A 14,536-nucleotide genomic window follows, 5' to 3' on the forward strand; every position below is an offset into this window, starting at 1 on the left:
GGCACCAGTAGCCAGGAAATGAAAAGATGTATTGCGATGGGAAAGTCTGCTGTTAGGGACCTCTCTAAAGTACTGAAGAGCAACGGTGTGTCTCTGGAGACTAAGCTGCATCTGGTACAGGCCATGGTCTTTGCAATCACTTGTTATGCTTCAGAGAGCTGGACAATGACCAGGGAGGATAGAACGAGAATTGATGCTTTTGAGCTTTGGTGTTGGAGAAGAATGCTGAGGGTACCATGGACTGCTAACACAACAAAGAAATTCATCCCGGAGAGGGTTAAACTGGACTGCTCCTTGGCGGTAAGGATTCTGAGACTGTGTCTGACATACTTTGGTCATGTTGTAAGGAGGGACTGGTCCTTGGAACCTTCTCCATCAGGCTTGGGAGCATGGAGGGCAGGCGCAGTAGGGGAAGGCCCTCTGGGAGGTGGATTGATTTGGTGACTGGGGCAATTGGAATGAGTGTGTCAGAGACAATGAGATTGGCACAGGACAGAGAAGAGTTTAGGTCTGCTGTACATAGGGTTTCTATGAGTCGCAAGCAACTCGACGACAAGTAACAACAACCACAACAGTTTAGGTAGGTTATGAGTTTCTAAGTACTTGTCCATTTTTTCTAGGTTTTCATATTGCATTGTTAACTTTTGTATTGTAATTGGTTCAACTGTGACATTGGCTCTTTCATCTCTTACTTAGATTATCTGTGTCTTTTCTTTATGTTCCCTTGTTAGTTTTGCTAGTGGTTTGTCAATTTTATTGACCTTTAGAAGAAAAAACTCCTGGTTTTGTTGGGGGTTACAGTTGTTTTCCATTTTCATTTCATTTATGTCTGCCCTATTTTGTATAATTTCAGTTTCTTTAGAGTGTGTCAGAATTATTTTCCTGTTGTTTTTCAATTTGTTGTAGATGTTGAGTTATTATCATTTTTTCTTCCCTTTTGATGTGTTTGCTTATTGCTATTAATTGGCCTCTAATTACGGCTATTTCCCACGGGTTTTGTTAAGTTGTGTTTTCATTGTCATTTGTTTTAAAAAACTTCTTAATTTCATTTTGTATTTCTTCTATACCCATTCATGTATGCCATCAATTCCTGGAGCCTTGTTTTTTGCCAATTCTTTCTTTCTTCATCACCAGAGGCTCTTGCTCATACGTTGTTTCATGAGATGTTTCTGTGTTAGCCAATTCCTTCTTGTACAGTGACTCAGTATACTGCCCTCTATCTTCTTTTAATGCTTCTTGGATCATTTACTATTCTACCCAAAACATCCTTAAGTAATTCAAGTCATGGCTTGAATTTTTTTTTCAATTCCTTCAAGCTTAAGAAATGCTGAGCAAGTTCGGCCCTTTTGATTGTCTGACTCCAGTTCTATGCACTTTTCATTATAATACTTTGCTTTGTCTTCCTGAGATGTCCTTTGAAATCTTTCGTTCAGCTCCTTAATTTCTTTGTAATGGCCTTTTGCATTTTTCATAAATTATATTCCTTGTATCCTCCCACAGCTCATTTGGTCTTTGCTCATTAACGTTCAAGGCCTCAAAGTTGTTCCTAAGATGATTTTGGAACTCCAGTGGTATAGTCTTAAGGTCAAATACTGGCTCCTGTGGATTTGATTTAATTTTCTTCAGCTTCAGCTTCAACTTGCATTTGAGTAGTTAGTGGTCTGTTCCACAATCAGCACCTGGCCTGGTTTTCACAGCTGATATTGAGCTTCTCCAGTGATTTTTTTCCACAGATGTAATCAATCTGATTTCTATGCATACCATCAGGTGAAATTCATGCGTATAGGCTGCGTTTGTGTTTTTTATAAAAGGTATTTGCAGTAAACAAATCACTGAATGTGCAGAATTCTATCACTCTACCTTCACCTTCATTTCTGTCACCATATCCATGTTTTCCAACTACTGTTCCTTCTTCCCTGTTCCCAACTTTTGCATTCCAGTAACCGATTATTATTAATGTTTCTTGATTGCATGGTCGATCAAATTTCAATTACAAAAGTTGGTAGAAATTTTTTTCTTCCTCTTTGGCTCCAGTTGTTGCTGCATATATTTGAATACTAGTGGTATCCACTGGACTTTCTTGTATGCGTATTGATGTACCTGTCACTCACTGCACTGTTTCAAGATTTATCTAGAAATGACTTTTTTAATTATGAAAGCAACCCCATTTGTTGTCATCTTTTCATCCCTGGCATAGTAGATCATATGATCATCTGGTTAAAAAAAGTCCCATGAAAAGCCATCTCACTTCGCCTATACCTAGTTGTTGTTTGTTGTTGTTGTTAAGTGCCATAGGAGACTCACAGCCACCCTATGAACGAAAGACCTGAATACTCATATAAGTTTCATCCTTTCTCTATGTTCATAGGGTTTTGGGAGGCAAGCTATTTTGGAAGTGGATACCACTCCTGCTTCCAAGCTTGTTGGAATTGGGGAGCTCCACCAAACACTATCTACCATGGGTAACCATTTTCACATTTGACACATCAGTGTCACAACGTTCAGCTTCACAGTAACCACGAGTTACCTCTATACAGCAAGTGGGCAGACCAGGACTATATGACCTTGAAGAATGTTTCACCAAAAACAATGTAAAACAGACCTAAGTGCCACAGATTAAGGTCATCCACCTTTGGCTTGGTAGCATCATTTTCTGTCCACTAGGCCATCTGATCTCTCTATGCTATTGTTGTTGTTTAGTGCCATCAAGTCATAGGGGACTCATAGTGACCCTAGGAATGAAAGACCTGAATGACTATATAACATAACTTTCATCTTTTCTCCAGGTTCATAGAGTTTTCGGAAGCAAGCTATTTTAAAGTGGATGACACTCCTGCTTCCAAGTTTGTGTCAATATTTATGTGTTCCATATCTTTCTTAACAGTGTCCAATTTTCCTACATTCATGCTTCTCACATTTCACATTCCAATCACTAGTGTCTGCTTACAACTCTTTCTCCCTTGTGTTTCCTATTTGAGATCTCAGCCTTAACTGCCATGTCTGCAACTCTAAGTGTGCTCTATTTATTGTACACAGGGTTTTGGAAGGCCTTTTATTTTGGAAGTAGATGGCCAATCCTTCAGAAAATGACTGGAGCACCAAATCAACAGAGGAATGCCAGATGTGCAAGCTGGGTTTAGAAGAGGTCGTGGGACTATGGATATTATAGCTAATGTTAGATGGATCTTGGCTGAAAACAGAGAGCACTAGGGGTATGTCTATCTGTAATACATCGACAGAAATTGAAATCAACTCATAGCTAATCTCCCAGATGGTTTTCAGAGATTGTATATCACCTTGGAGATAATTTCTTTCTCCTGTAGAGAAGGTGGTGGATTTGAACTGTCTTGTTTCTGATTTGCAGTACAATCCTTTACCACTAGGCCACTCACGTTCCTTTATAAACCTTTACATTAGGGAAGTTAACAAAATGATGATTTTTCTCACTGTTATACTACTTCACAATCATATTACTATTTGTTTTAATGAGTGCTTTTTTGGGGGAATAATGGTTTGTTGGGGATTTTTTTTTGGTTTTGTTTTTGGGGTTTTTTGTGACCATGGGCTATTTAACTGGTTTCATAGTGATCGAACAAATCCCTTACATCAAGGTCAAGTTAAGGTCCTTTAGACTAACTAAAACTGTTAACTGTCTCAATCACTTCACCATCCATACTGATGAAGAATAAATCATAGAGAATATTCTTCTCAGCTAGAACTGTATATATCTATCCACTCACTTTGTATTTATTTAAGACTTCCCATAACTTGGGGGGGGGAATTAGAACAATATCAAACTCTTTTGTCTCCAAGTTGTTTCTAAATAATTTAGGTATGACAGTAATTATAAATAAAATGTAATTTTATAACAAAACTTCTGAAAAATTGTTAAAGTTTTAAAATATGATATATAAAAATACGACAAGACTAAGAAGAGGCAACTGAGTTTGCTTTATGAAAAACCTTGTAAAGAATAATATTCTTTCATTTAAGAGTAAAAATGGCATTAAAAAGGATTAATTAATCTTGTAATTCTGACATTTTATTTACTAACTAGAAATTGTTACATTTTTGTAGTTTACTCCACAAACTTTGTTGTAAGGTAGGTATTTACAAAGGATGGATTGACACATGCAAAGAGATTTTTCTCATGTTACTAAAATGTGTAAATATCAGAAACATAATTCAAGCTTAGGTTGTCTTCTCATGTTTGATATTCTTTGGCACTGTACTTGGAAGAAGAGGGTAGAGATGAAGGGAGAAGGGAAAATGGCAGTACAAAGTTACACTCATCTCAAACTCAACTGATTGCTGTAGAGTCAGAACTAAGTAGCGACTGACCTTCCATTAGGTTTCGTTCTCTTACAAAGCCACTGCTAGCCTGGAACGGCCAGAGGGTGCCATGTTTAGGTTAGCAGCACAGTATTAGAACGCAAGTTTTCCTACTAGGACGATAGCAGAACGTGATTGTAGAAAAGATCTTAAAGTCACTATCATGAGAGAAAATGCAATAGATAAGGGAAAAGGCATAGTATAAAAATCTGGAGGGATGACTGCTTCTGACCTCCACCACTCCACACCATGGAACACTCCCCATCAAAAATATTTAAAACACAAAACCAATTCAGGTGAGATCAGACAGGATCCCATAGTCTCCATATCTACTTTTTAAAAATAATTTTATTCATTTTATATAGCACTGTATTGTGTAGATACTTCCTACTGGAAAAAAGAATTGAGGTTTAATAAAGCCAGAAAGATAGATACTCTAGATTGCTAAATTTGATGTTTGTTTGAGGACTAAAGTGAGCCTGATCCAGACCATAGTTTTTTCAATTGTTTGTTATGATGCGGAGAGCTGGACTATGAATAAGGATGACAGAAGAAATACTGATGCCTTTGAACTGTGGTGTTGGAGAGGAGTACTGAATATCTTATGGACTGAAAAAAAGAATAAACAGCTATATCTTGGAGAATGTGCAGCCAGAGTGCTCCCTGGAGGCAAGGACGGTGAAGCTTCATCTCATATACTGAGAGGCTGTTCTTGGAGAAGGACATCATGCTTGGAAAGATGGAGAGAGGACAAAGGAGAGGAAGATATTCAACCAGATGAAATGACAGTGACTGAAGCAATGGGCTACAGTGTGTACAGAGATCTTTTAAGGGTGGAACAGGATAAGAAAGGGTTCAGACCTGTTGTTCATAGGGTCACTATGAATAGTACTCAACTTGATGGAACCTAACAACAAGAATAATTCTTTCATTTTCTCTAAATTCCAACATCAACTGTCCCTGCCAGGGATTTTGCTGTGTTGTTCTAGGTCTGATCATCGATTGCAATGGTCATGCAGAACTCACAAACCATATTCATGATTATGGGATTTACAATGGAAGTTAACAGGTAACAATTCAAGAAGCAACATGGATCGCTTCTCAGATATGTTGGTAGGCCTCTAACCTTCAGATTCTAGGCCATTATTACAAAGCCCTTTTAATCCTATCAAATATGGCTTCTCAGCTCCTCAAGTCCTCCAGAAAGTTTAGGCAAAACGCCCTTGATATTGGCTCTCTGGGGCAGTAGTCAGTTTTGCTCTGTCTCATATCAACTTCAGGTTCTCACCACCTCTGCTGCTGTGACATCTCAATCTCATCTGTCGGTATCTTGTGCAGGAATCCCTCTGGTCTGGAATGATGCACACTGGACTCTGCTTCTTCTCTTTTGCTGCTAATGAGAGTCTCCTCTTCTGTCCTAAACCTGCTCAATTTCATCCTGATAGGATAGTTGTTGTTTCTAAGTGTCAGCCATCTGACTATGACTCATAAGGCACATCTGAATCTTGCTCTGTCCTGTGCCATCATCATTATATCTGCCCTGCTGAAACTCATTGTGGTAGTCAGTGCACCAATCTATATTGAGAGGCTTCCTCTCCTTTGCTGAACTCTACCTTTCCTAACAGGAGGCCTTTTTCTAAGGTCTGCTTTCTCTGAAATATATGCCCTACATAACTGAGATGAAATTTCACTAACCTTCATTTTAGGAGCAACCTGGTTGCACTTTCTTGAAGTAGATTTGTTTCATGGTAATGTGGTAAGGCTGAACAATTCCCTCATTAGTGGTTTATGTACTTTCTTTGCATGTTTCTACCCCAAAGGTGGACTGCATTATTAGCATAGTGGAGAAAGTAAATCACTCGGTGGTTCTTATGTGCCACTGAGTCGCATGTGTCTCTTAGCGACCCTATGTACAAGAGCCCTGAAACTTGCTCTATCCTGTGCCAACTTCACTGCCTCCGAGACACCTAACCTTATTACTCCAGTCACTGAATCAATCCATCTCATTGATGGTCTTCCTTTCCTTCTCTGTCCCCCCATCCTTCCAACCATGGTGTCCCTCTGCAAGGACTGGTCCCTCCTTGCAACATGCCCAAAGACTGTCAGATGAAGCCTCAGAATCCTTGCCTCCAAGGAGCAGTCTGTTGTCATCCTCTCTAGAACAAATCTGTTTGTTCTGGCAGACCATGGTATATTCATTACTCTTCTCCATCACCACAGCTCAAAGGCATCAATTCTCTTTCTATCATCCCTAGTTGCTGTTCAGCTCTCTGACACATAGCAAGCAACTACGAAGAATATGGCCTACATCAGGCACACCTTAGTCTCTGCCTGGTGTTGTTGCTCTTCAGTACTCTGGAGAGGTCCCTGACAGCCGACTTTCCCAATGCAATTCATCTTCTGATTTCCTGGCCTGGTACCAAGAGTGTTGACTGTGTAGCCAAGCAAACTAAAGCTGTTAATAATCTCAATTTTTTCACCATCTAAACCACTTGGATAAAGTAAAAAGAAATAGCTAGAGAAGCCATTTTGAACAATCCATTTCTGCATCACATATAATAAAAGTAGTGTTAAAATAATACTAGTCATAGAGTGCTATAGGGGATGAATGAGAACACCAGTAAGACGGAAATAAGAATACAACGATACAACTGTGAAATGATTGAACAAATAAAAACAGACACAGAGAGTATAAGACATAATCAGTATTTTAGGGAAAAAAACTTTTGAAAAGTTTTGTCTGTCTAGATATAAGACCAAAGAAGAGGAAATGGAATTTTTTAAAAAGCAAATTGGGCTAGCTTGCTAGGTAGTTTGTCCTCCTAACACATACTAAAAATATTTTACTAAAAACGAAAAGCCGTAATAATAAAATCCTATCTCAAGGGAGGGGGAGGAAAATGTGCAACAATGAATGAATTAAAAAAAAATTTAAAAAACACAGCAACAACCTATCTCAATGTACAGGTAATCCATGAAAATATATTAACGAGTTTCAACTATATACAGTCTCTCTTCTTTTATAATCTTTTTCCTCTCTTGTTTTACACTCTTATCCAGATATAATCTTTATTTCATATTTCATTTATTATATGAACCACATATATTAAAAATTCAGCAAATGTAAATATATTCTCCAAGTACCTCCATATATATGGTCACTGTTCACTTCTTTGTTGTGACAGAAGTCTCTATGTTAACATGTTTTTGTAGGTGTGTATGAGGAAAGACATCATACATTCTTTTTCAGTTCATTCATTTTGCCAATGGAATAAACGCTTCCTTAAAATCTCTAATGTGTGCTACCTCTTTGGCACTATTTCTATGTTTGTAAAGCCCTTCTTTGAATCTCACTATGTCAATGCAACTCACTTCTACCAGCTAAAGAACATGCAATTTACTGATGATGTAGTGTATTATGTGTTATGAGGCTCACCAACAGGACAGCAGTTCGAATCTACCAGTAACTTGCCATGAGAAAGATGGGCAAGTCTTTCCATTAAGGTTTTAAGTTTTCAAAACCAATGAAGGGTCTCTCTGGAAGGAGACTGCCACATACTTCTCTTTCAAGGCTGCTGGTAGGTTTGAACTGTCAACCTTTTGGTTGGTAGCTGCGTAGTTAACCATGCTTTGTCAGAGTTTCTTATCCTAACTCCTTTAATTCTTGATTCTTGGCAGTCCAGCTTGGCTCTCCTATACTAATCTCTATAAAGATCAAGGTAACAAGCACACTCAATTTATGTCTAGCACAATTTCATTTTTAAAATAAAAACTGCATTTAAAGAGGAATTTAAAATGGATTTCAGATATTTCCACTGATCAAATTAAAGGGATAATCTATCAGAATCCAAATCACTTTGGTCTTCCTAGAAGAAAAAAGGTAAATGTTGCATCAATAAGATTAGTGAGCCAATGTCACTAAAGGTAGCAACTAATTCTTTCTGTTAGGCTTCATTTTATCTTCATTGGAAATCCAAATCATACTCTAGGAAACTCTAAAAAAATTGAGTCCGTGTAGGCTAAGGTTGAGTGTCCACACACAGCTCTGTCCCAAAACTAGTCCTCTATCAGCTACTGAAGGGCAGCTTGGGCTGCCTGGAGGCCAGTGAGCGCAGCATGGAACAATAGCAAGAAAATAGAGTTCCTTCATTCCTTAATTCACATGCAAGTGAGGTGCCAATCAAGTGCTGACAAGCATGGAGAAACTAAAATCAAAAGTGGGTAGAGACACACTTTCAAAAGAAGCAGTTTTCACACATTTCTAAGTGACACTTTTCATAATGTTTGTGAACATACCAGTACTAACATGGGAAAGGAAATAATTTTTAAAATTTTAACTTTTATCAGCTGAGATAATTTAACTAATGAAACATGTTTACTAAAAATGTTTAATATGTTTTATAAAGATATGTGTGTAGACTTACATTTAGAAAGAAACTGGAATAAAAACTGTTTTATTGAACATTTACAGAGAAGGAAAGGTGAGCTGAATTTAGAACCTAAGCATTGACAAGGAAAAGCTACCTCACTTCCCAATGAGAACATTTTAATGTTTTTCAAACTGATCACTGCTTGAAAAGACAAAAACCCACTAAAATGGTCAACAATGAAGGTAATGGAGTCATATTATCAAAGTAGCTATAGGAGGAGATTAGGAAAAACCTGAAAGCTACACTGTTTTATAATGAATGTAAATTCCCAACACATAAGCCCAAACTTTTTGTAACTTATATAAAGATTATATAAGGCAAAAACCGCTAGTTGCATCATTTGTAGATCTCTATTCAAAGTAATTTGGTAAATGGATTATGATTATGAAGTAGAAAATAAATTACAAGAAATAATTTAAGAAAAAGCAAATCTTGATGAATTATATTTTGGCACTATTTTAATGCCAATTATAATTGTAAATATAAGAAAGATAACACAGAACATATACTACTTATATTAATTTACTATTAAATTACAAAACAGTCCTCTTTCCCCATTAATGACTGTTAGAAATGCTGTAAGAGGTAGATGGCTTATCAATATATAATTTTACTAAGAATTCAGCAAGTTTAGGCTTAGAAATTTGAGGAGTTATCACATGATGAAAATTCAAGCACTGAAAACTTACTTTCTGGATACCTCTTCTCATTCTTGTAGTAAACTGTATATTGTATAATAAAGCTAGACATGGTAAAGTTCCAATATTTACTACTATAAAATGAAGATTGGTTTTGAAAATAAATCTCAAGATTGTAATGTATTATTTCTGGAAAAATATAACACTTTAAAATAAGAACTAATCATAAATTACTTTCTTAGTTTAAAAAATTAGCAAAATAAAAAAGCTTTGTAACTACTATGAGTTCTGTTTATCTGTTAGCACATTTAATTTGAAATTACAATTATATAAAACAGTAATTTAGGAACTAATATATGCATTTCCAAATGGGTCCTGACTGGAACCTATATTCTAAACAATTCACACTATAAGTAATTAGATTTATTTGAGAAATTGTACTTGCAACATAGTTTATATGTAAAATATATTTTCTTACTATTTATAATTCAGAAGAGTATGTGAATAATGATGGATGAAATGCATCCAAACATGTTGCTACAAATTAAGACTATTTGTAAGAAGTTTGTCTGTATGAGTGTGTATTTGTGCTTATGTATTTATGTATAAAGTGTGGATACATTTTTATACATATATATTTATATACACAGAAACACATAAATATACATACATAGTGTCTTTAACTCAAAGCAAAGTTTAAAAATTTTTTTAAATATTAGACTTTACCAAAATCCAAAGATTTAATGTCTGAGAAACATGAATAAAACCAAAAATTGAAAGAAAATTTTTAAGATTTACATATTTTTGCAATTAATTCCCCTATAAAGTTCTATTAAACATTGTAATTAATGTAAAATAATTTTATAAATTGCACTTAAAAAATTGACAAATTCTGAATGAATGAATTTTTTTCTCAATTTCAACAATATCATTTATTTCTTTAGAACTACTACTTTAAATTCATTTAAAATGATATGGAAATTTAATGGCTTTAAATATATTAATCAAGCTTTGTAAAACAATTAATGTAAAACTCATCAGCATACAATGTTTGTGTAGACGAATCTATTTTATTAAGTAAGAAATGACTCTTCTAGTTGCTACATCTCTACATTGGGATCATAGTTGACTATAAAGCAGCAAACATACAAAGTTGAAAAATGGTCATTAATATTTTAAATCATAAACAAGGTATATTACATTAAATAGACTTCTCAGCCCTGGTGTTGCCTGACAGATATGTGATGTGCCAGTGGTTATATTATATTCCTCCTCCCATGCATGCACCTCCTGCAGAGACAGCAGACTACAGAAGCTGACCCTTACTGAGACCATCTTGTCTCTCTGACAAAGCTCCTTTTTAACTTCTTACTTACTGGTTACTTCCTGTGATGGAGAAAAACTTTAGCTCAGCTTGTGATAATTTCACAGGCCCTGAGGACCCTGACCCTAATAGCCTCAAGGTCAGAAGTCAAGTCTTGTTCTGAAACATCTGTGTGCTTTATATTAAAGTGGAACAAAAGTGGAGAAATATCCACCAGTGTGTGACAAGAAGGACAGGCGAAAGAGGACTCAAACACTGGTCATCTGTTACTTTGGCATCTTAAAGCCATTTTTAAAACTGTCCAAAATTCACTTAAATTTCAAACCTGATATACAAAAGATTTTACAAACTATCTTGACAGTAAAAAAAAATGGGAATTTATGTTTTATAAATGTTTAACACTTGATTAGAACCCCAAGCTCTCAGATATATTTTGTTACTCTTCAAGTCAATGAAATTTCATATTTTAAGTAACGTAATGCCTTACAGCAAAAAAAATTCAAGTTATATAAATCTATGTGTTGAAACAGTGATGTAAAGACATCACCTTTTAAAAATGACATACTCATGTGTTATAAACTATGTTAAAACAGTTAATTTTATATGAAAATAGAGACAGAAATATTAGAAAATAATTCCTACGAACTGAAATCACTTTAACAAAGAAAAACTTAGATTATTTATTGAACTTGAGATATCAAAAGCATTTCCAGATTCAGGTCAGTTAACATATTTTAGCTAGCAAGTGTCATCACTGGTTTAATATATAAATTACATGAGATTAGCATTTGCATATAGGTTGGTTGAATAAGCCATAGATATATATTTAATATCCATGAGAGAAAAAAAGTAAATATCACATCTAGAAATAGAAAAGGAATGTTGTACCTTCTATGAGAATTTACTTTTGGTTTACGTGGTATTAAAATGATAAAATATATTTTTTCCAAATCGCTAATTTTATTATAGCACTGGTACCTTCTTGAGATATAAAAGGTTATGGGTACCACCAGTACATAAATTTTTCATTCGTACATTTTTAGTGCAGATTAGATGCCAGTAATCATTCACACTGATGTGAAATTGTGGTATGTGTAATACCACATAGTCAGAAAATTCAGAGTATTCATGATACAAAAATCATAGTAATTTTTCTATCACACTCACGTACTTTTACTGTAGGAATCAGATTATTTTTTGGAATGCAAAGTTTAAGGGGTCAAGCACCACATTCCAAATAGAAACAAATTAATGGAAGTTTTCTGATAATTTCAACACTACTTGTACATATTAAGTACTTATTTGTAGCAATAGAATCAGTTATGGATCACTAAATAGTCTCAAATAAGTTTCTTAACTTTTTGAACACTTCAGAAAATGCATGCCTTCACAGAGCATACATAAAACATCAACATCATTAAATGTATGGAAATTGGGGTTACAAAGGAAGGATCAAGTAAAATGGCTTTTGACGAATACTTAAAATCTCTACCAACATGAAAAGACAAACCAAAATACATACAAGTTTATTCATTTCAAACAGTATGAAATAATTTACTGAAAATATTTTTTTAACTTTCCAAACATAATATCACCATGTATGAGAGGAGAGAGGGTAAGCCTATTAGGTGATTGGGGGTTAAAAATAATGTTAAATGTACACTTACCAGTTCAACAAACGCAAGTCCTCCATAACTATGAGCAACAAAAAACACATTCTCAGCTGCAGATTGGGCTATGAAATGGTCCCACACATAGACTGCATGTTCTTCAGGAGAACCATTTTCCTATAAGAAAAATTATTATATCTTATATACTGTATCTATTATCATAGTAGTAAAAATTAAATTATATCCATTTTTACAGTATAAAATGAGATGGTTAAATATTGTTCAAGATAATTCATAAGGGCAACACTTAAAACTCAAATTAGAGAATAAGCCAGTATCAAACTATTTAGTAAACTTCTGCATAGCAAAACTGCTACTACAATTTTTCTGAAAGAAAACATTTAAAACACACACATTTAGGATGGGAAATTGCATTTTATATACCTGAGACATTAAAATTTGTACAAACACATTAGAATTGTATAGCAGAAAATTAGCAGTCTTATGATAAAAGAATGTAAAACTTTAACAGTCAGTCACATTTCTACTGTTAGCATTAAACTGATATTCTACAGAATACAAATTATGCGATTTAGAAAATGTTAAGTATCTGTAAACAGAAACACCTCCAGAATATTAATAATAAAAATTATTCTTTATTTAAATTATTAAAAAGATATACACAAACACACACACACACACACACATTCTTTTTCCTCAAGCATTTTTCATACAGATTTTATTTTCAGAATTGAGAATAAATCAAAACCACATAAGCTTGGGAGTACTGCATTTATCCTAATAAGTTTTAATCCTAAGAGTCCTGTAATAATCTATTAGTTCATATACAAGTCTAAAATAAAAATCTGAATAATAAAAGAAATAAAAAGATAGGTAATCCTGGTTAGAAAACTGCTAAGATATGAAATAGAAAAGGAAAATGGTTTGAGTAAGTATTTCTTAGAATATCTAACATCAAATGACTAATTTTCTAAGAATGTCATGAATAGTCAGCAACTAACACAGTTTATTTAATTTCAATTCATATGAATGGCTCTAATTTTTATGTAAAAACTACTATTTCTTAATGTCTATATTCCTATTATGTCTGCCCAATGCTCCAGAACAATATATCCAAGTGCTTACTTGACATCATTTTAGATGTCCCATAGACACTTTAAATTGACCCAAGCCAAAACTCAAGAAACTGTCACAATCTATGCTCCTCACCTACAATCAAAAGCTGAGCACCATCGTTCACACCTTTCTTCTTCCACATATAGTCAATCACCAATATCCTACTGAGTTTGTCCACTTAATAGCTTTATAAGCCACTATCTAATCTCAAGTGAATGAGTACAAAAATCTCTGGCCCATCTTTCCTGCCCCCAGGATTGTCCTCTTAAATGCTCTCAATTTGTAGTTAGAAGAATCTTTCAAATATGCAAATATGAACAGATCATCATATCACTCACTCCTTGTTTAGAATCCTTCAAAGTCTCTTCATTGACTTCAGGATCAGATTCAAATTTCTTAGTATGACACTCAAGGGCCTTCAAGAACTTGGCTTCTGCCTCTCTGTTGAATTATATCTCTCATTATGCACTAAAAAATACTTTCCCCCCCTACCTTCTAAGAGATATCATATCCATTCTCTGTGTACCATTTGCAGGTAATAAATTGTAGTTTTCTTATTGTACCATATTTTTTGTGCGTGTCCAGCCTAGTTTGTCTGGAGAGTGCTCCCCTGTGCACTGCCCCTATTTCACCTCCCACCTTCACATGCACAATCACTACTTATCTTCAGTACTGAATTGAGATATCACTTCCTATAGGAAATCTTCTCTATAATTTTAAAGGCTGGATAGTGTCCTCAAATGATACCTTGTACATGCTCCCACATAAGCTATTATAACTGTTGCTAGCTTATCAAACTTTTGAGGCAAGTACCTGTGTTTGTTAATGAAATCGCAGTGCAACTGAATGAAATAACAGAATCAAGTACAATATTCATTTTCAGGATGATAAGTTATGACCTTGCCAAATAATAATACAATAAAAATAAACTTTCAAAGATATGTATAACATAGATATAAGACTACCTACAAACACAGACAGTGAGCCTTAGTGGCCCAGTGGTCAAGAAGTTAGCTGTTAGCTCAAAAATTAGCTGTTTAAATCTACTCTGTGGGAAAAGGATTT

At 34.8% G+C, this 14,536-nt stretch overlaps 1 protein-coding gene across 3 annotated transcripts in view; it reads right to left on the reverse strand.

The window, feature by feature from the left end:
- FAM172A (family with sequence similarity 172, member A) overlaps nucleotides 1-14,536 on the reverse strand; it is a 651,833-nt gene that overhangs the window by 275,383 nt on the left and 361,914 nt on the right. For all 3 annotated transcript variants that reach the window (XM_006885364.1, XM_006885363.1, XM_006885362.1), the window contains one exon: nucleotides 12,392-12,511. In XM_006885364.1, coding sequence (XP_006885426.1) covers nucleotides 12,392-12,511 — 120 coding nt within the window. The remainder of the gene's footprint in view (nucleotides 1-12,391; nucleotides 12,512-14,536) is intronic.

This window comes from Elephantulus edwardii, unplaced genomic scaffold (genome assembly GCF_000299155.1).
Source record: "Elephantulus edwardii isolate Elephantulus edwardi_28Jun2011 unplaced genomic scaffold, EleEdw1.0 scaffold00043, whole genome shotgun sequence".
Classification (NCBI taxonomy): domain Eukaryota; kingdom Metazoa; phylum Chordata; class Mammalia; order Macroscelidea; family Macroscelididae; genus Elephantulus; species Elephantulus edwardii.